The sequence below is a fragment of the Macaca nemestrina genome, chromosome 10, assembly GCF_043159975.1.
Source record: "Macaca nemestrina isolate mMacNem1 chromosome 10, mMacNem.hap1, whole genome shotgun sequence".
In the NCBI taxonomy this organism is placed as follows: Eukaryota; Metazoa; Chordata; class Mammalia; order Primates; family Cercopithecidae; genus Macaca; species Macaca nemestrina.
Genome location: NC_092134.1, coordinates 114,571,349 through 114,591,796, shown reverse-complemented (window position 1 = coordinate 114,591,796; position 20,448 = coordinate 114,571,349). Strand labels below are relative to the sequence as shown.

The following is a 20,448-nucleotide window of genomic DNA, read 5'->3' as shown; positions in this document are numbered from 1 at the left end:
GAGCTCAAGTCAGTCACTGATGATAATCTTGGACGTCTAATAATCTGCAGTCTTTTAACCCTTTGCAAAGATACAAGAAGGAAAGTGGGATGTCCTCTGTAGAACTCTATAGCCCTGCTATAGTATTTTGAAGCGGGTCTTTTAAATATTCAATTTTCAAACAAAAATGCATGTGTATAGTCATATATTTAAGAAAAAAAACAACCAAGCAGCATTCTTGAAAATGTGCTAATCAAATTTTAGTCCTTCCATGGGTTCCTAAAAGGATTTTTTTATTGCAAGTTTTACAGATTTATAGAAGAAGTAGGAATGATTTCTTTCCTTTGAAATACGTGATAATCTTACTGGGAAAATATAGATATTTCAAGAATATCTGGCAAATGGTCAATTAGAGTTAATTCATAGTTGAATTCTGTGAGGAACTAAAGGAACAAATAAATTTTTGAGTCGCTCTGATGTTCCGGGTTCTCCCACTAGACTCTGCCTCCCAACAGCCATGCTGTGGGACAGAGTAGAAAGGGCCTGGGCTCTGAATTCAGTAGGGTTTTTTAGTGTCAGGTCTGCTGCTTAACAATTGTGTGACCTTAGGCAAGTTTCTCCTAATATATGGAAAATGGGTGGGACTGGGTGAATTGTTTTCCCCCAAAGTTTGTATGTTGAAGCTCTAGGCCTCAGTGTGACTGTATCCATAGTTAGAGCCTTTAAAGATGTAATTAAGGGTAAATAAGGTTATAAGGGTAGACCCCTATACAATATTTCTGTTATTTAAGCCACCTAGTCTGGAATTTTGTTATGACAGCCTGAACAGACTAATACAGTGGGTAATAACAGCATCTCCTGAGAGTGTGGTTGGGATCACCTGTGACTCATGCAGTGCTCGGCTCCTAGGAAGCACTCAATAAATAGTAGCTATTTGCAGCTCAGAAAGAAGAGAAGAGAAAATGAAAGAGAGAAAGGAGTGAGTGAATAATTATTAAGATTCTACTATATGCCAAGCACGTTGCATAATTACCCAGTTTAATCTCCCTAACAGTTCTGTGCAGAGCATCCTTGTCTTGCAGACGAGGAAACTGCACTTTTAGAAGGTTGTGTAATTTTTCTAAAGTCACATAGAGAGTGACAGAGTCAGCAATCTGGCTTTAAAATCTGTATTCTTTCCACTATGCCATGCCACCTACTACATTAGCTTCCTAGATGCCAAAAGGTTTTAGTGAAAGAGATTCTGGATGATTTTCGCAGCAGACACACAGTGAGGGAGTGGGCGCCTGCTATAGGAATGTGTTCCTGCCCACACAAGGGTGTTCACTCCCATGCCAGGCTGGGCCACACAGATGCCTGCACACAGAGGCAAATATCTTTTCAAAAAGGAGTTTTGAATCTGCTCAAGCCCTGGAACCAAGTATTCACTTAACACAACAGAGTTCTGTACCAAAGGCACAGGCCTAAGCAGTGGTAAGGGAATGTGTCAGAAATCAGTCCTTGCAGGACCTGGTTTGAGAACTGCCTATAGACAGCTGGTCCAGGATAAGATAACTGAAGAATGTAAACCCTGATTGCCACCTGGATGACCTTGGTGAGGGTCATTTTGTCTTCTGCTTTAACCAAGGAGAGTGTCTGTCAAGTGACATTACATGTTGCATATGATCGCTTTGAAATTACTCTTTCGAATAGTAATTAACCAGTGGAATTCACTGTGGTTTTATGTATGTATGTATTGATGTATGTATGTATGTATTTATTTATTTATTGAGATGGAGTCTTGCTCTGTCACCCAGGCTAGAATGCAGTGGCTTGATCTCAGCTCATTGCAACCTCCGCCTCATGGGTTCAAGTGATTCTCGTGCCTCAGCCTCCCAAGTGGCTGGGATTACAGGCACGTGCCACCACACCTGTCTAATTTTTTTGTATTTTTGGTAGAGATGGGATTTCACCATTTTAGCCAGGATAGTCTTGATCTCCTGACCTTGTGATCCGCCCACCTCGGCCTCCCAAAATGCTGGGATTATAGGCATGAGCCACCGTGCCCGGCCAATTCACTGTGTTTTAAGACCCCTCATTATTAATGATGAAAGCCTGTGGTTAGTAAACGTGTTTTTCTTCCCTTTTACCATGACATGTCAGTTACATTTAAACTTAGAGGAAGACTAGAGAGCAGCCCTTTTTATTTTAATTGAAAGTTGAATTTAAGATTTATGGAAAGGTCATTTCTCAGGATTTCTCAAGATGAGTTACCCAAGTTTATTTCTGATTTTGCATTATGTTTGAGATTTTACATAATAAAAGATTTTTTAAAAATAACGACGTTTTAAAAAATTATTTATATCCTGAATCAAACCTTCATGTCATGGATTCAAACTTTGAAAAAGCTTCTAAGGTAGAGAGACAATTACTTGGGTATCTGAACTTGTGAAATTGCAGGCTGATGAAGGACGGATGACTGCCACCAAGCGTCTTAAGTGTTTCTTAAATTTATCTTCGTGAGATAATTGTGCATGAGGAAGAAATACAACAGTACACCCAGAATCTGCTTGTTTCTTGTGCACGTATGGCAGATGCTATCTGTCAGTGCCCCATGGTGTATCCCCCCAGCACCCACCACTGCAGACAGGGTGTACCACTGGCCTCCAGTGTCCAACGCCAGGACTCTGCCTGACCTCTTCCTCTGGTCTTTGGAGCCAGTTCTGCTTGTGGCTCCAGGAACTTGCACGTTTCAGGTACTTTATTAGCTTCCTTCTCTTCCCTGTCTCACTTCCCAGTTCCCTGCCAGTGTTTCCTGGGACCACCCCTCAAATTAACTTCTTGTATTTGAATCCTTGTTTTGGATCTGCTTCCTCAAGAGTTTAAGTGAAGACAGCAAGACACCAAGTTGAGAGACCTAGCCTGCAACGTGTTGAGGAAATATTTCATAAAGGATTTTGAAAGGATGTCCTGTAAATTAAGGCAGTGTTTAGGGTAATACAGGCTTTTTCTCCCTCCCCTCACCCCTACACACTTTTGGGAAATCATGGAGTAGATGACACTTGAATCTAGCCTGTGGAGCTGATGTAAGTAAATAGTTTGGCAAGGATTGGGCTCATGACTCCAATGTTTAGATAAAGAGCTAAAGAATTATTGGGATAAGAATTTTTAACCCATTTCCCATTTGTCCTGAGAATACTGCACTGGTAGCGAGCTGTATTTTTTCTTTTCTAAACAGGAAATGGATTAAATGGGATTAAAAAAAAACTTAGATAACTGATCAAATGAATTGCAGTTGATAGAATTACACAATCCCAACTAGAAAATTGCCAACTGAATAAATGTTCACAGTGAGAATTGAGGGACAGTTAGATTTGGAAATATAGATAGTAAACCCTGTTGTAAGAGAGAAATAAATGCAACAAGCTAGGTTCTGTGTGATGAGATTACATATATAAATAAAAAATATACTTTCTGAAGTCTCTATTTTCAGTAGAGTGGAATATTTTTAGTCAGTATCATTTATAAGTTTGCAGGAATGCCAAACCTGATGTATAAGCCCTTTTATTTTTAACTACCATCTGGTTTTGTTAATATGAATGAAAACCTTTATTCATACTTAATTTTAATTCCTTTGAGGTATCTGGGTTGTTAGGAGGAGGTAAAACCTAAGATGACCCCCAGATTTCTCTTTGAACTGCCTAGGTTGATCGTGGCACCAGTAAACAGGGTAGGGAATAGGTGATAAAGACTGGGTTTGGGTTGGAAGAGATAAGGAGTTTTGTAATTTAGGGCATCTGTGGCCTGGGAAGGGAGTGCTGTTTGTTAGATGTTGGATACAAGGTTTTATGCGTGGCTTACAGCCTGCCCTCTGTTCCCTGCTTTATTTTCCAGTCTTTCCCACTGCAGCATATGCTTCAGCCGCATCTGACCGCTCGCTCTCAGTTCTCACTGGTCATTCCCTCTGATTGGAACACCTTTGTACCCCTCCCCTTCTGTCACCCAGGCAACTCCTATTTGAACATCTTTGGTGACAGAGCACTCACTATCAGCAAATGGTGTGGCGTTAGTGGTTTAGAAAGTGGGCTCTGGAACCAGCCTGAGTTTTAACCCCAGCTCCATCCTGTACCAGCTGTGATCTTGCCATTAACTCAGTTTCCAAAGACAATGGAGATGCTAGAACATCCCACAGAACTATTAAGATTAAATGAGTTATACGTTTAATGCACTTAAAACAGACTGTGACACATAAAGTGGTCTCTAAATCTTTGCTATTATTGTTAACTACTATCTTATATGACAGTTCATATCACCTTCTATTTAAACACAAATTTAAAGGATTTATTGTAGTGGAAGTTTTACCAAATAGTGCCAATTTAAAACGTTGATTGTTCTAATCTTTTCTAAAGCTTACCATAAAAACAGCTGTTTCAAATAATTTTTTATCAGGCTTTTCCCCTACTTTTTAACCTTTAAATCACTTTTGTGGCATGCCGTAATCTGTATCCTACTCATCGTTTATGCCAGTATTGGATTTATTGTTTGCTTAAACATGATATTTGAGCATATAGATTATTTCCAATTTTTTATTATTTTGGTGGACATGCTTGACAAGCTTCTTCCTATGAGTTAATTGCTTCGGATTTTCCTAAAAAGTGAAATTTGTTTTATTTTTATACTTTTCATTATAAATTTCTCCAAGTGTTCTTTAAAATGTTTCTATAATCTATTATAACGTTATATATCTATTAACCATTATAAGCACTAACATAAGAAATTTAAGAATGCATACATAATGACTTAAATGTCTTTTTAAACTTTCGAATATAAGTTACAATATACCAAAAAACTTAATAAGCTGAAAACAGTATTGCAAGGGGGCATGAGGATTAATTTTTCCAACAGATGTAAATTACTGTAATTTAAAAAATTGACTTGGAAATATATTAAGTCATAGACCTAGTTAATACTAAAATAAAGCAACCTGTTTGCTTTTTCAGGTAGTACATACAATTTAGTTCCTGAGGAAAATAACCTATTAATAATAAAGTCATGAAATAATCAAAATTGATGATATCTTTTCAATGGAATACCATTCCCCTTTCATATTTTAGCATATTTAAAGAGCATTTTATAGCACAATTATCACTATTGTAGATGTCAATATAAGAAATTTAATGATTTATTTATAATGATCTAAATGTCCTTTTGAAAAATCTTTGAATTAGAGCATAGAAAATTCTATACTATCCACTGCACTGGTTACTTGAGAAGCTGGCCTCCAAATATTGTTGGAATGGAAGAAGAAAGGAACAGTAAGAAAGACAACAGTAATTTTACCTGCCTTGTGGCCATTGGAAGATTACAGCCATATATTATTCCACAGAACAGTGGAGAGATTCATGTGAAACCGACTGAATTTATAACCCGGTTTGCAATGAATGGAAAATTTGTCTATGTAGATCAAAGGTAAACATTTACATGTTATAATGATTAGAATTCAATAGGATATTTGAAGCTATTAAAGACGTGTCTTAGTAGCACTGCTAGATTTTTTTTTTTTTTTTTTTTTTTTTTTTTTTTTTTTGCTGTTTCAGAACAGAAAGTTTAAATGAAATAAGGATATGGACATGTCAGTAAATTTGTTTAAGCCAACATGTAAACTCGAAAGAATGTCTCTTAGCCAGTGGTGCAGAAACTGGACATGGTCTGTGCCCACGATTTTACTGGCAAAAGCTAGTAAGAGCACAGCCTGGATTGGGTGGAGGCCTCATGCCTGGGTGTCTGTTCTGTGTTGCGGCTCTAGTCTGGCTCTAGGGCAGCCAACAGGAGCCCAGTGATGTGCATGGTCACTCATCCCCTACCCTGTGCACTTCTTTACTATCCTGACCATATGTGGGCCTACAGTCTTCTGGGAGGGAGTGCACTCACCACTTCTGAAGTTTATTTTCAATTTTAAAACCAGGGCAACAGCAATTTTAGGATATCTGCCTCAGGAACTTTTGGGAACTTCTTGTTATGAATATTTTCATCAAGATGACCATAGTAATTTGACTGACAAGCACAAAGCAGGTAGGTATGCATTGAGCAGAAGACATTTTGGGGAATTCAAAATGATAGCTTTAACTCTTAACTTCCCATTCCTGTGAAATTTGAAATTTGAATTATTCCTCACAACGTTGATTTTTATAGTGGTAGACTGTTATGCTGATAATTATCTTTTCTCATTAAGTTCTACAGAGTAAGGAGAAAATACTTACAGATTCCTACAAATTCAGAGCAAAAGATGGCTCTTTCGTAACTTTAAAAAGCCAATGGTTTAGTTTCACAAATCCTTGGACGAAAGAACTGGAATATATTGTATCTGTCAACACTTTAGTTTTGTAAGTAAATTTTTATGTTAAGACCTTTATATTGATTTCAAATGAGTCTCTTTGCTTTTTTCCTCTCATCTTGCTAAACCATTAAAACCATATGATCCTCTGGCCTTTTATTATAACTTGAGATTTATCTTTTGAGTAAGTCATTTACTGTTCAGTGACATTTGTTCTCAGAATTAAGCTAAAAGTTTTCATTTTTGTAATATATTCCTTCTTACTTGATATAATAAGTGAGGGTAAAGGCATTTATTCAACCATTTTCTTCCTACCTTCCATGGCCATTCAGTAAACAATGCAGACATGGATTTCAACTGTGCATTATTGTAAGAAATTGTTTTGTCCTCCCTGTCATTTTTATGTGCACATCTTGTAAGCCTGGGGTGCCACCATGTCTGTGTAGGCATGCCCAGCATGGGGGAGAACAGAAATCCAGCCCAGGTGTTGCTTTAGCAGGCCCTGGTCTGTCGCTGTGTCAGCCTGAAGGAAGAGCCAAGTTCTCCCGATTTTATAGTAGACTAGGATGGCCCCATTCTAAGTCTTACTTTATTTCTGTAAGTTTCTCTTTGAAATTGCTGTGAGGTTTCCTTGAACCAGTTGTTTCCTTATCTACAATACCGAGTGAAAAATAATTTTTTTAAAAGTTTAATACCTCCAGTATTTTCCTGTCACCCATCCCAGTAATCTTTGCCTACTTATTATTAGTACATGAACTAAGAGTTTGTTATTGCGAGAACACGTACTTTATAGGGGAATGGGGCATTTGGCAAATGCCATGATACTTAGCACTAATGTCTTAATAGACCTTGATTTCTGGTGGTGATACTAACAATATGTGTAAATAAAACATAAATGGGCCACAAATTGACAAATTAAATATATAGAGTTTGGTGTAGTTGCTATAACAGTTTCCTTCACCTTAGAAAACAAATCATCTATGGTGTTTTTAATTCTAGGGGACATAGTGAGCCTGGAGAAGCATCATTTTTTCCTTGTAGCTCTCAATCATCAGAAGGTAAGCTTAGTTTCAGATGATGGAAGACTTATTACTAAGACATATTATTAAGACTATTATTGTCTTTTTCTGGCCTGGAGAGGGGAAAATTTGAAGGTGAAATTAAAAGGAGTTCTACAGGTTAGGTTATAGGAATCCCAACTTTGGTTTAGAAGAGACTAAGTTCAATGAGAAACAGATATCCCATTTAAACCCCCAAAGGTATCACCATATCCCCCTCAAAATTTCCACAGTGCTTTGCTCACATTTCTGTTATAATCTTGCATTGTACTGCAGTTAGTTGTTCATTCTACTTGCTTTCCAGTAGACTGAGTTCTTTAAGAGCAGGAATGATGTTTTATCCATTATTCAGCCCTAACAGCTAACGTCGTTCCTTGTCAATTGGACAAATTAATGAAAAGTATTAGGGGGAGTTTTTGCTTATCTGTGTTAGTTTTTCACCACAGGAATATATTAATGTATTACTTGTAAAAATAAAAATCTTAGGTAACGTTGAAGTAGTATTGCTGTGGAAGTTAAAGTGGGAAGAGACTGGACTCAAGGGTTACAAGTCACGATTGTGCCCTCAGTGACTTTCTACACATTTGATTCAAAGAGCATCATGAATTACATTTGTAATGCAATAATGAGTGTTTTCTAACATTTTTGGATACAGCTAGTCTGTTTCTTTTAAGGAGAGAACTGTGAAATTATTTGAATTGAAAGAAAGATAAAATCCTTAATTGAATGTCCCCTTTTCTGTTACTTAGAATCCTCTCGACAGTCTTGTATGAGTGTACCTGGAATGTCTGCTGGAACAGTACTTGGTGCTGGTAGTATTGGAACAGATATTGCAAATGAAATTCTGGATTTACAGAGGTAATGTTTTATTGCTGCAAATATTTTCAAAACTAAAAATGTCATATTTATAAAACCAATATACAAAAATCAGTAGTCTTCCTATATACAAATAATAACCGGTTTAATATAATGGAAAATATTATCTTTACAGTAGCAACAAAAAAGATAAATTTTACAAGAAATGTTCATGCCAACATGAAAAAAAAACTTTAAAATTCTCAAAGGTGCATAAAAGATAACTCAAATAACTTCAGATAGAAGCTGTTTTTCAACAGGAAGACAGAATGTAAGAATGTCCTGTTCCTTAAACTAAACTGTGAATATAATGTGGATCTAGTCAAAATAACCACTGTGTAGCCGGGCATGGTGGCTCATGCCTGTAATCCTAGTACTGTGGGAGGCCAAGGCAGGTAGATTGTTTGAGTCCAGGAGTTTGAGACCAGCCTGGACAACATGGCAAAACCCCATCTCTACCAAAAAAAAAAAAAAATTAGCTAGATATGGTGGTGCACACCTGTAGTCCCAGCTACTTGGGAGGCTAAGGTGGGAGGATCACTGGAGTGGGGTGGAGGGAGAGGGGCTGGTGGAGCAGCATCAAGGCTGTAGTCAGCTGTGATCCTGCTACTGTACTCCAGTCTAGGCAAAAGAGCAAGACCCTGTCTCAAAAAAAAAAAAAAAAAAAAAAAAATACCACCATGCATTTTTTTTTGGAATCCAACAGATTATACTAATCACTTTAAAATATCTAGAAATTTATGAAAAATAAGAAAGTAATAAAGTGAGACTAATGCTATCAGATATTAAAATACATTATAAAGCTATGACCACTGAAACATTTTGGTGTGACCCACAAATAGATCAATGTAAAATACTATATTTCAGAAACATCATCAAATGCACATGGACATTTATTATATGGTAAAAATTAAAAATGACATCTTAAATCAGTAGGTAGAAATGAATTAAACATTAAAGGGCATTATGATAACTGTATAACCATTTGGGGGAAAAATAAAGCTAGACTCCAATTTTATTCTTTACACTAAAATAAATTCCAGATAAATCAGAGCTCAAAGTAAAACTATAAAACTAAAGTTTTTCAAGAATACATGTATGAATTTTTATATTCTCAACTTGAAAAGTCCTTTCTAAACATCACAAAATCCAGAATTTATAAAGAAAAATATTTGGTAAATTTAATTGTATGCAAATTAGAACCTTACACGTAACTATATCATTATAACAATGTTAAAAGAGAAATTATAAACTGGACAATGTGTGAATTTCATACAGTAAAATAGACAAACTATCTTAATGTATATACAGTTTTATTGTGTAAAGAATAAAATACGCTTTATATTAAACCTTACATATTTAATTTTATATATCTATATTAAACATTATAGTATATAGAATAGTTATTTTTTTTTTTTAATTTTCTTTTGAGGCAGGGTCTTGCTCTATCCCCCAGGCTGTAGTGCAGTGGTGTGATCATGGCTCACTGCAGCCTGGACAACCCGTGCTCAAGCGATCCTCCTGCCTCAGCCTCCCAGGCAGCTGGGACTACTGGCGCACACCACCACACCTGGCTACCTGGCTTATTACATTTTTAAAAAAAAAGACACAATAAAAGGCCAGGTGCAATAGCTCATGCTTGTAATCCCCAGCGCTTTGGGAGGCCAAGGCAGAGGATTATGTGAGGCTAGAAGTTCAAGACCAGCCTGGGCAACGTATCGAGACCCCCATCTCAAAAAAAAAAAAAAAAGAGATTAGCGAGGCATAGGGGTGCACAGCTATAGTCCCAGCTACTTGGGAGGCTGAGGTGGGAGGATTACTTGAGCCCAGGAGTTCAAGTCTGCAGTGAGCTAATCATTATCATTTTCCTACTGATTAGTGATATTGACTGCCTTTTCATGTGTTTATTGGCCATTTGTATATTTTCTTTGGAGAAGTGTGCATTCAAGTCCTTTGCCCACTATTTAATCAAGTTGTTTGTTTTGTTGCTGTTGTTGAGTTGGGAGTTGTTCACATATTCTGGATATTAACCACTTAGCAGATATGTGATTGGCAAATATTTTCTCTCAGTCTTTGGGTTGCCTTTTTACTCTGTTGATCAGGTTTTTTGATGTACAGAAGTTTTTCGTTTTTATATGCTCCAATTTATTTATTTATTTTCATTTGTTGCCTGTGCTTTTGATGTCATACCAAGAAATCATTGCCAAATCCAATGTCATGAGGCTGTTCCACTATTTCCTCCTAATAGTTTTATAGTCTTAGGTCTTAAGGTCTTAAGATAGAATGAATAAGTCTACAGATCGAATGTGCAGCATGAGAACTAACTATAGTTCATGATGTTATATACTGAAGATTTGTTAGGAGAGTAGGTTTTAGGTGCTGTCAACATACACATACACACAGGTAACTGTGGGAGGTGATGAATATGTAAATTTATTTAACTGCAGCAATTTTACTATGTATATGTACAGTAAACCATCGTATTGTACACCTCAACGTCAACTGCCTTCTTGGGAACACATAAGACATGAAATTGTGTTTATGCCATTTTGTTCTCTATGTATGTGTTTCATTGATTTTTACCTGAGGATGACCTATTGTAGTAAAAATATGGCACATTTTCCACTTTAAAAAGGTTCCAGAATGTTAATAAATCTTTCCTTACTCTCAGTTCTGCCATTTAGTATCTTGAGGAGGAGCTGATTTTTGACATGAACACCTGTTTTAAACTGTGCTGTGTTACTCTGTTATTTTAACACAGGCTATATTGACAGATGATACGATTTACTCAAGAGATTTTACCTCAGAGCTTTATTTTTCTATTTACTATGGAGTGTTTTTCAGCATTCCATAGTCAAAAATAAGCCTGGCACCTAGAAAGTCAGTCTGATTGTGAAACCTGCTATGATACTCAGTTTCAAGTTCCTCACTGTATTTTTATCAGTAGATTATTATGTATTTAGAGGAGAACATTTCCTTCTAAAATATGTAAAAATTAAAAATGTTTTATGTGTCACTTTTTAAAGGTTACAGTCTTCTTCATACCTTGATGATTTGAGTCCAACAAATTTAATGAAAGATACTAACACTGTGAACTGCAGGAGTGTAAGTATACTTGTAAATGATAATATTCATGAAATAAATGAACAATAAAATTTGCCCCTTGTTGATTATTTCTTTTAAAAAAATAAATCATTCTGTCAAAAGAAAAAGAACCCGTTTTGGTCACTCAGTGATTTTTAAGTGGCTTTGTTGCATAGTAAAAAGTGAAGTTGCTGTGAACACAGTATCTGAGTCCCAGTTATGACACTTACTGGGACATAACCTTGGGCTTTTACTTAAACTCTCTGTACCTCAATTTTCTCATTCGTAAAGTAGGAATAAGAATATCATTGATCTCCTAGAGGATTGTGAGAATTAAGAGCTTAAATACATAAACAAAAACTGTTACAACAGTGCCTAACACACAGTAAGTGCTCAATAAATGGTAGCTCTTATTATTGTTATTGTAATAGGTTCCAATTTAGTAGATTAAAGCTACTCCTTGAGGTTTGAAAAAAAAAGTTTAAATAATATAAGCCACGAGATAAATACCACATACTACTTAATTCAGTTGAACAAATACTAGCTATTTGAAATGCATTATTGTATATACAAAAATTACTAAACCTAGTGCTATCTGGAAGACTAAAATACAATATAATTCTAATTTAGCACAGACAACAAAAAGCTCTAAAGCAGATATGTAAATCAAGCAGTGTCAGACTACAGGAGAAAAGAGAAATTTTATCTGACCAGGGACAAACAGAAACTTAAAAATACAAATATCAGAGCCAGGCATGGTGGCTGTGCCTATAATTCCAGCTACTCAGGAGGCTGAGGCAGGAAGATCACTTGAGGCCAGGAGTTCAAGACCAGCCTGGGCAATATAGTGAGACCTCCTTTCTAAAAAAGATTTTTAAAAATACTAGCCAGTAATGGTGGCCCATACCTGTAATCCCAGCTACTGCAGGAGGCTGAGGCAGGAGGATCACTTGAGTCCAGAAGTTTGAGGCTGAAGTGAGCTATGATCACACCACTGCACTAGCCTGACTGGCAGACTGCAACTGTCTAAAAGCAAAAAAAGAAAATATAAATGTCATGTCTTTTTACACAAATATCATGTCTTCTGCTTTATTATTTATTCATTTACTCATACAGTTAGCACATGTTTATTGGGCATCCATTTTGTGCGAGGTAGTATGCGAGAAACAGATTTATGTGGTAGTAAAAATGTCTAAGTAGTGTACATTATGTAGGCATTCTATAGATAAAGTATGTTAACTTAATAAGACAATATAGGCAAATGATTTCCTATTTTATGAGCTACATGGATTATTAGATTGTTTGGCCTGTAACTATATAACAGTATAAGAACTTTTCAGTAACAGCATTTGGTTTAGTGTTTCCTACTCCAAAGCAGTATTTCCCATAGTAGTTTTATATGAGGTATAGTTTTGCCATCATTTTGTAAACACAGAAATAAACTTTGACCTGAAGCATTTGTGGTCATGAACTTTTTCTTCTTCATCCAAAACTATTCCTTACATATGCACCTTCAGTTATGGCTCTTAAGAACGCAGGCTTTGGAGTCAGGTAGACTTGAGTTAGAATCATGGCTTCAGCACCTTGGGCAAGGTGCCCTCTTTAGGCCTCAGATTGATGATGTGTAATATAGCTGCCTCACAGTATCTGAGAAGTGAGATGAGACGATGCAGGTGGAGAGCTTGGCACATGGTACTTGGGAAAAGCAAGCTTCCATACTGATGGTGGTAGTTGTGGCACTGGCGGCTGGCCCATGTCTGATAACTGCTAAAAAGTATTTGTCTTGGCCTGGCACAGTGGCTCACACCTGTAATCCCAGCACTTTGGGAGGCCAAGGTGGGCGGATCACGAGGTCAGGAGATCCTGGCTAACACGGTGAAACCCCGTCTCTACTAAAAATACAAAAAATTAGCCAAATTAGCCAGGCGTGGTGACACATGCCTGTAATCCCAGCTAGTCAGGAGGCTGAGGCAGGAGAATCGCTTGAACCCGGGAGGTGGACGTTGCAATGAGCCGAGATCATGCCACTGCACTCCAGCCTGGGTGACACAGCGAGTCTCCATCTCAAAAAAAATAAAAAGTAAAAATAAATAAATAAATAAATAGAGTATTTATCCTTATTCTAGTAGGAACCTCACTGTTTATTACTCTGGCTGTCTTTTCAGATGTCGAATAAGGAGTTGTTTCCACCAAGTCCTTCTGAAATGGGGGAGCTAGAGGCTACCAGGCAAAACCAGAGTACTGTTGCTGTCCACAGCCATGAGCCACTCCTCAGTAAGTTTTCTTTGGGAACTGCTGACCATTTTCATTATCAAAACCCCCTTCTTAATCACTGTGTTTTCAGGCACAGGAAATTTCAAGAGAAGCAGACAGTTTTTAAAACTAAGGTTTTTTTCAGTTGAGCACATTGGCTCACACCTGTAATCCCAGCACTTTGGGAGGCCAAGGCCGGAGGATTAGCTTGAGGCCAAAAGTTCAAACCAGCCTGGCACACATAGCAACAAACCATCTCTACTGAAAAAAAAGTTGTTTTAATTAGGTAGGCATGATGGCTCATGTCTATAGTCCTAGCTACTAGCCTGGATGACAGAGTGAGTTCATCTCAAAAAAAAAAAGTAAATAAATAAATATTTTTTCATTCAAAATTCTAAATAATAATAATTGTACTCAATCTTAAAATGGATGCTACTGTTGGCCAGGCATGGTGGCTCATGCCTGTAATCCCAGCACTTTGGGAGGCCGAGGCAGGCAGATCACGAGGTCAGGAGATCGAGACCATCCTGGCTAACACGGTGAAACCTTGTCTCTACTAAAAATGCAAAAAATTGGCCGGGCATGGTGGCGGGCACCTGTGGTCCCCGCTGCTTGGAAGGCTGAGGCGGGAGAATGGCGTGAACCTGGGAGGCGGAGCTTGCAGTGAGCCAAGATCGTGCCACTGCACTCCAGCCTGAGCGACAGAGTGAGGCTCCATCTCAAAAAAAAAAAAAAAAGATCCATTCTCAAGAATTACCAAGAATTCATAAAGGATAGAAGTCAAAAACGTTTAAGATGTAATCATTCATTTTAACAATGTTTATGCAAAGTCCAGATAAGTAAATTGAGTGATGTGGTATTTTAGTCTGTTTTATGCTGCTGTAACAGAATACCACAGATGGAGTAATTTGTAATAAACAGAAATTATTTGGCTCACAGTTCTGGGGACTGGAAAGTCCAAGAGTGTAGTGCAGGCATCTTATGAGGACCTTCATGCCTCATCTTCCCATGGTGGAAGTTAGAAGGGCAAGAGAGCGTAAGAGCAAGAAAGCAAGATGTGGGAAAACTCACTTTTATAACAAACCCACTCTTGAGATAACTAACCAACTCCCACGATGATGACAGTCCATTCATGAGTGCAAAGGCCTCATGACCTAATCCCCTTGTATCAGGCCTCACTTATCAACACCATTGTGTTGGGGATTAAGTTTCCAACGCATGAATTTTAGTGGACAATTCAAACTATTGTATATAGTTTCATATCCTCCATGACTGACATTGCTCTGCTAAAGCATACACTAATGAGAATCAAAGGTCTTGAAGGAATTTGGATATCCACTTTAAACACACAGAGAGTCATATATTTATTATCTGAAGTTCCATTGTTCTTTGACACATATATGCAAACCTTCGGTTAGTCTTTATCTGCATTTTAACCCTAATTTCTAGAACCTCTTATCTCTAAATTAGTTATCATCTCCATGGTTCCTACTTATTTCCTTTTTTGATAAAAATCTGATTTACCTCCCTTTTGTAAGAAAATTCCAAAGTTTTAGAAAATGCTTTTGTCTTAGGCTTCTCATTTCAGTATGAAACAGATAGCGTTCTTTCACAAGCAGATTACATTTTCTCCTTCCAGGATTTACACACACACACACACACACACACACACACACACACACACACAGGATTTACACACACACACACACACACACACACACACACACACACACACACACACACACACACACACACACACACAATCTCCTAGCTTCCTTCCAGCTCTCTGAGTGAGAGTCTGTACCCTTTAGCAATGTAATTTCCTATTAGAAAACTCATAGACTAGCTTACTTCTCTGTAACAGATGAATTAGGTGCAATTTATCTGGCAGATTGTTGTAAAACTAGGTAACCCATTTAAAAGTATATCAGCCGTCTGCAGCTTAAGATACATACTTTGCCTTCAAAAACACATTTTATGGTTTTCTAGCCTTGCTTTGCCATTTTTTTAATCACAATCATTCTTTAGCCTCTAAATGTGTGAAACATGTGACTTTCTTGATCACCTTTACTTACACAGGCCTGTATTTTAATTCATAGGTGATGGTGCACAGTTGGATTTCGATACCCTGTGTGACAATGATGACACAGCCATGGCTGCATTTATGAATTACTTAGAAGCAGAGGGGGGCCTGGGAGACCCTGGGGACTTCAGTGACATCCAGTGGACCCTCTAGCCTTTGATTTTTAACTCCAATAATGAGAAACATTTTAAAGCATTTTATTTACGAAAAACTGTCTCAACTATTCTTCAGTACTGTATTGATGTTGTTTGTATCTTTTATTAATGTTCTACCAGTTTTTATAGATTTGCATCTTATTGTCACAGGGATGTGGGGAAATATGTTTTCCTCCCAAGAGAACCAAGTTTATTATAGACTCCTTTATTCAGTGAAATGGCTTGTAATCCACTAGTTGCCATATTTTTGCTAAAATATTTCTAACCAAGAATACTACATACCTATTGTTTTGGCTTTGTTTTATTTTTGATGCAGTTTTTTTTAGTTGGGGTAATGTAATATATTGATATTTTCCTTTGTGTCTAAGATTCATTTATAATAGTAGGTTTGTATAATTTGGAACATTTTCCATTCCTTGCGAATTTCCTTAATTGAGGATAGGGCTTACACACTTTAAGAAAACAGTGAGTACTTGAACATTTAAAGGGACAGTGCAATTTATAGTCATAATCACATTGAATACTGTATTTGATCTTTGGAGACTTAGGCAAGCACAGAGCTGGGATATGTATGCTCAGTTGAGCACTTTAAGATGAATTTTAAGTGAGATGATTTATTACTTAAAATGCAGAAAGTCAAAAGAGTTTCAGTTTTCCTTACAGAAAAGGAAGGATCTTGGGCCCTAGATCTTGGGGATTAACCTTTGCATGTAAGATTTACTCTTACTAGGCCGGACATGGTGGCTCACGCCTGTACTCCCAGTACTTTGGGAGGCCGAGGCAGGCAGATCACTTGAGGTCAGGAGTTCAAGACCAGCCTGGCCAATATGGTGAAACCCCATCTCTACTAAAAATACAAAAAAAAAAAATTACCCAGGCATAATCCCAGCTACTTGGGAGGCTGAAGTGAGAGGATTGCTTGAACCTGGGAGGCAGAGGTTGCAGTGAGCCAAGATCGCACCACTGCACTCCAGTCTGGACAACAGAGTGAGACTTCATCTCAAAAAAAATAAATAAATAAGATTTACTCTTAATATAATCACTGAAGATCTCTATTATAGCTAGATTAGGTTTTTGACATTGAAAAAATACTTAGGGATAGATTTGTCCTAGAGGAAAAAAGTAGGCCTGGGCAGATTAAATGTCTTGTGTAAAGTCACACATTGAATTCATAGTTTTAAATGTGTAATGTATATAAACAAGTTTCTTTATACACATTTGGGAAAACATTGGTCTCACTGGTTAAATGATTAACTAACTGACCTAGGAACTAGTTGTAGCTTTCTAGGTAACTAGGTAATTACAGTTATTATTGCCTGTAACCAAAGGTAATGAAACAAATGACAAGTACATTTTTTAAATTATGAGGCAATGAGAAATAATTTTAAAACCGATTTTCTAGTTATAATTTAAAATTTGGAGAGCATTTTTAACAGTAATTAATCTAGAGATGGCTCAAGTTGAGTATAAGAATTAAGATTATTTAAAATACTGCATGTCTACCTTCTCGGGGATCCTACTTTATGACACTTTCTGCTTCGGTATCTCTTCATAGCTTACCGAGTATGCTCCCATATATTCTCTCTTGTGCCTCACAAATGAAAGTCAGATAGGCTGGGAACTCATGCAGCAGCCCTCACACTTCAATGTGGGCTTCAAATCCAGTTTCCTGTTCTATATGGTGCTACATCTTTCCAGCAAATTTCCCTCAGAGCCCCTCGCCAAAACAAAGCATTTTGACCCTGCATGCTATTTCTTTAGCTGTAGGTGATAGATTAGAACTTCTGTCAGACATGTTAATGACAAACATACCAACAGACAATAACCAAAAACAAATGTTCAAGTGTGAAATGTGCAGGGGCTGCGTGGACAAGGATGTATTGGCACCCTGACCTCTTGAACTGATACAGTGTCCCAGCAATGTCGGAGGGCCGGCATCATTCCTGGTCTGACACTCGAGGACCTGAGAGACATCAGGTTTAGAATAAGCCAAAGAAATCCTATGAGATGGGGAGAATTGGTGTGCAGCAGCCTAAGCATTATAGTTAAGTCTAAGGAAGTGTGAAAGATCCCCTGTGTTCTCTAAATTGGGCAGGGAGGCCTGCCTACCAATATCACTTTTTAGGGGACTGAGCCATTGCGGGTTGGACTTGGCTTCCAAAGAGTCTGCCTGAGCCGGGAGTGGCAGGGTAGGCCATCATGGCTGGATGGCCTCAAAAGCAGATGGGGGCAGACCTGCCCTCCTGATGCCAGGATTTGAGAGGCAGAGTTTCTAGAGGCAGACCAGTGCTGCCTCAGACAGTGGCAGTTTTTTCTCTTTGCAAGAGGAGGGGCTGTTCGATTCCATAGACCAGTGGGCAGATAGCCAGTTGAATACTCTGTGCATGGTTTGATCCTTTATTAGTTCACTCTAATATTTTCTGTAGATCCTTTTGTCCTGGACTCAGAATCTAATCCATGCATCGTATGATACCGTCGCTCTCCTAAGGTTTGTGTTTCCTTCAAAATGTTTTAGTTGTCTTCAACTAAATTTGATTTTTGCTGTGGGACATGACATATTTTTATGGCATACACTATGTTACTTTTTTCTCCTACAAATCAATTGTTTGAACTTTGGTGAGAAAGAACATATCCACAAATTGCATAAAAGTATAAAAACAGTACTGTAGACTTTTTTTTAACCCTTAGAATTACCAGTACAATAATGTAGTGGAGTGGGAAGAGTGCCTAGAATCAGAAGACCCTGTTGAGGCTGAATTTAGCTGTGTGACCTCATGCAAGCCATTTAAACTCTCTGTGCCTCAGCTGCCTCATTTTTAAAAGGAGGTTTGAACTCTCTGTTTACTTCCAACTCTGATCCTGGGATTCTAATCCACAGGACGTGGGCGTTAGGGTGGAACCTAGAACTGTGCTGTCCAGTGCGGTAGCCACTAGCCACATGTGGCTGCTGAGTACTTGCAGTGTGGCTAGCACAAAGTGAGGTGTGCTGTCAATGTAAGATACATACCAGATTTTGAAGACTAGTATTACCAAAAGAATGTAAAATATCACATTAATAATTTTATATTAATTACATGTTCAAATGATATTTTGGATATACTGAATTAAATAAAACATTAAAATTCTACTTGTATCTTTTTACTTTTTTAATGTGGCTAGAAGAAAATAAAATTATACATGTGGCTCAGATTATATTTCTATTGGACAGCGCTGCTCTAGAACATTATATTAAGTGGTTACTATTGAAGTAGACCAAAGTTTATACCGTAAGAACATTTTTCCTTAAGTACCATGTTTGAAGAACAATTATTTATTGATCCTTGAATCTGTAAGATCAAATAACAAGTCTCTATCCATGTTACCAAATTTAAACTTTTGAAAATAATAAACTTTAAAATATCAGATATTTTATTACAGGATGATACTTGGAATCAAGTGAAATGAGTTATATGGTCATCACCAAATTTAGAAATCTGTCGTGAAACAGAAAGACAAACAGGAAAGTACAGAATAGAGCTTAATAAATGGAATTTAAAGGGAAGTGTTTATTTACAGTGTCACGACAGAAAAGGAGGTCTTTGTCATCATAGTCATTGAGGGATCTCCATAAAATCTGGGGCACAGCTACAAGAAATAGCCAATATTTAGTTACCAGACCATGTTTAGTAGTGTCCGGGTTCAGATCATGCTGCCGAGAGGTATCTCCCCCTCGGGCAGGTCATTGCTGGGCTCTGGAATTGGAGATTCGTACTTGCCCAGCACAATGCTATGGGCAGAGAGGCCGACATCTATGATTAACTAGAAGCCATAAAGAAAAGCTGCTAAGTGGCCACTAGGTGCCACTTTTCCGTTTTTATAATGCTTTGTTTTCATTAGCAGATCTTTTTTTTCCAAGCTCCATGGGGCCTATGAGAGGCATTTATGATTTTTGCGCCTACAATAAGTCAGCCTGTCTGGTGAGAGTTGTTTTATGAGAAATGCTTTCCAAGGGAGGTCTAGGAAGATCCTGACACATAAGAACTTTGGCTTAGAGAGCTTTCCAGGTGTGGTGCCAATAAAAACTGACCTGGAAAGAAACCTGTCCAGCATGGAATATGCTTTCTGAACTCACTCAAGAGTATGTGGTGTATGTCACTGCTCATATATTCTTGAGTTTAGATTTGTCTTTTATAAAATTTTTAGCTCTTTTCCAGTTCACTTGCGCTTATCTGTATATTGGTATTTTTAAATTTTTGTAGTAAATAATGAAAAGAGTGAAATTATATTTTTATAATTACTCATTGTAGTTTTTTTTTTTAATTTAATAAACTTCCTCCAAAAAGTATGCCCTTAACTACTTTCTAATGTGGAAACATAGATTAAGGAAACCATCCAGTGCCCTCAAACCACTGGGCAGAGGGGTACATTGAACTCTGTTACTATGTATGTTTCTGGGTGTGTTCCCCAGGGTATATTAACTGCTATAACAACTCCAAAATCTCAGTGGTTTAACCAGTAAAGATTTTCTTCTGCTCATATCAGACTCCAACATCATCAGCCTTATCTGACCCTCTTACTCTCTCCTCCTCCCTTTCTGCCTCTTCCTCATTTCATCTGTCAGCTTTGCTTTCCTCTGAGCTGGTTTTATGTGTCGGTAGACCCTCTCCCCATAATGACACTCAGAAGTTC

General features: G+C 37.5%; 1 protein-coding gene across 8 annotated transcripts in view; it reads left to right on the top strand.

The window, feature by feature from the left end:
• Nucleotides 1–20,448, top strand: part of BMAL2 (basic helix-loop-helix ARNT like 2) — a 70,546-nt gene that overhangs the window by 49,429 nt on the left and 669 nt on the right. For 7 of the 8 annotated variants that reach the window (XM_071071998.1, XM_071071993.1, XM_071071991.1 and 4 more), the window contains 8 exons: nt 5,187–5,427; nt 5,924–6,030; nt 6,191–6,341; nt 7,292–7,350; nt 8,100–8,208; nt 11,232–11,310; nt 13,455–13,563; nt 15,642–18,907. In XM_071071998.1, coding sequence (XP_070928099.1) covers nt 5,187–5,427; nt 5,924–6,030; nt 6,191–6,341; nt 7,292–7,350; nt 8,100–8,208; nt 11,232–11,310; nt 13,455–13,563; nt 15,642–15,778 — 992 coding nt within the window. In that variant the 3' untranslated portion in view covers nt 15,779–18,907. Of the gene's footprint in view, nt 1–5,186; nt 5,428–5,923; nt 6,031–6,190; nt 6,342–7,291; nt 7,351–8,099; nt 8,209–11,231; nt 11,311–13,454; nt 13,564–15,641; nt 18,908–20,448 lie in introns of those variants that run through there. The other variant, XM_071071992.1, reaches the window with a different exon arrangement.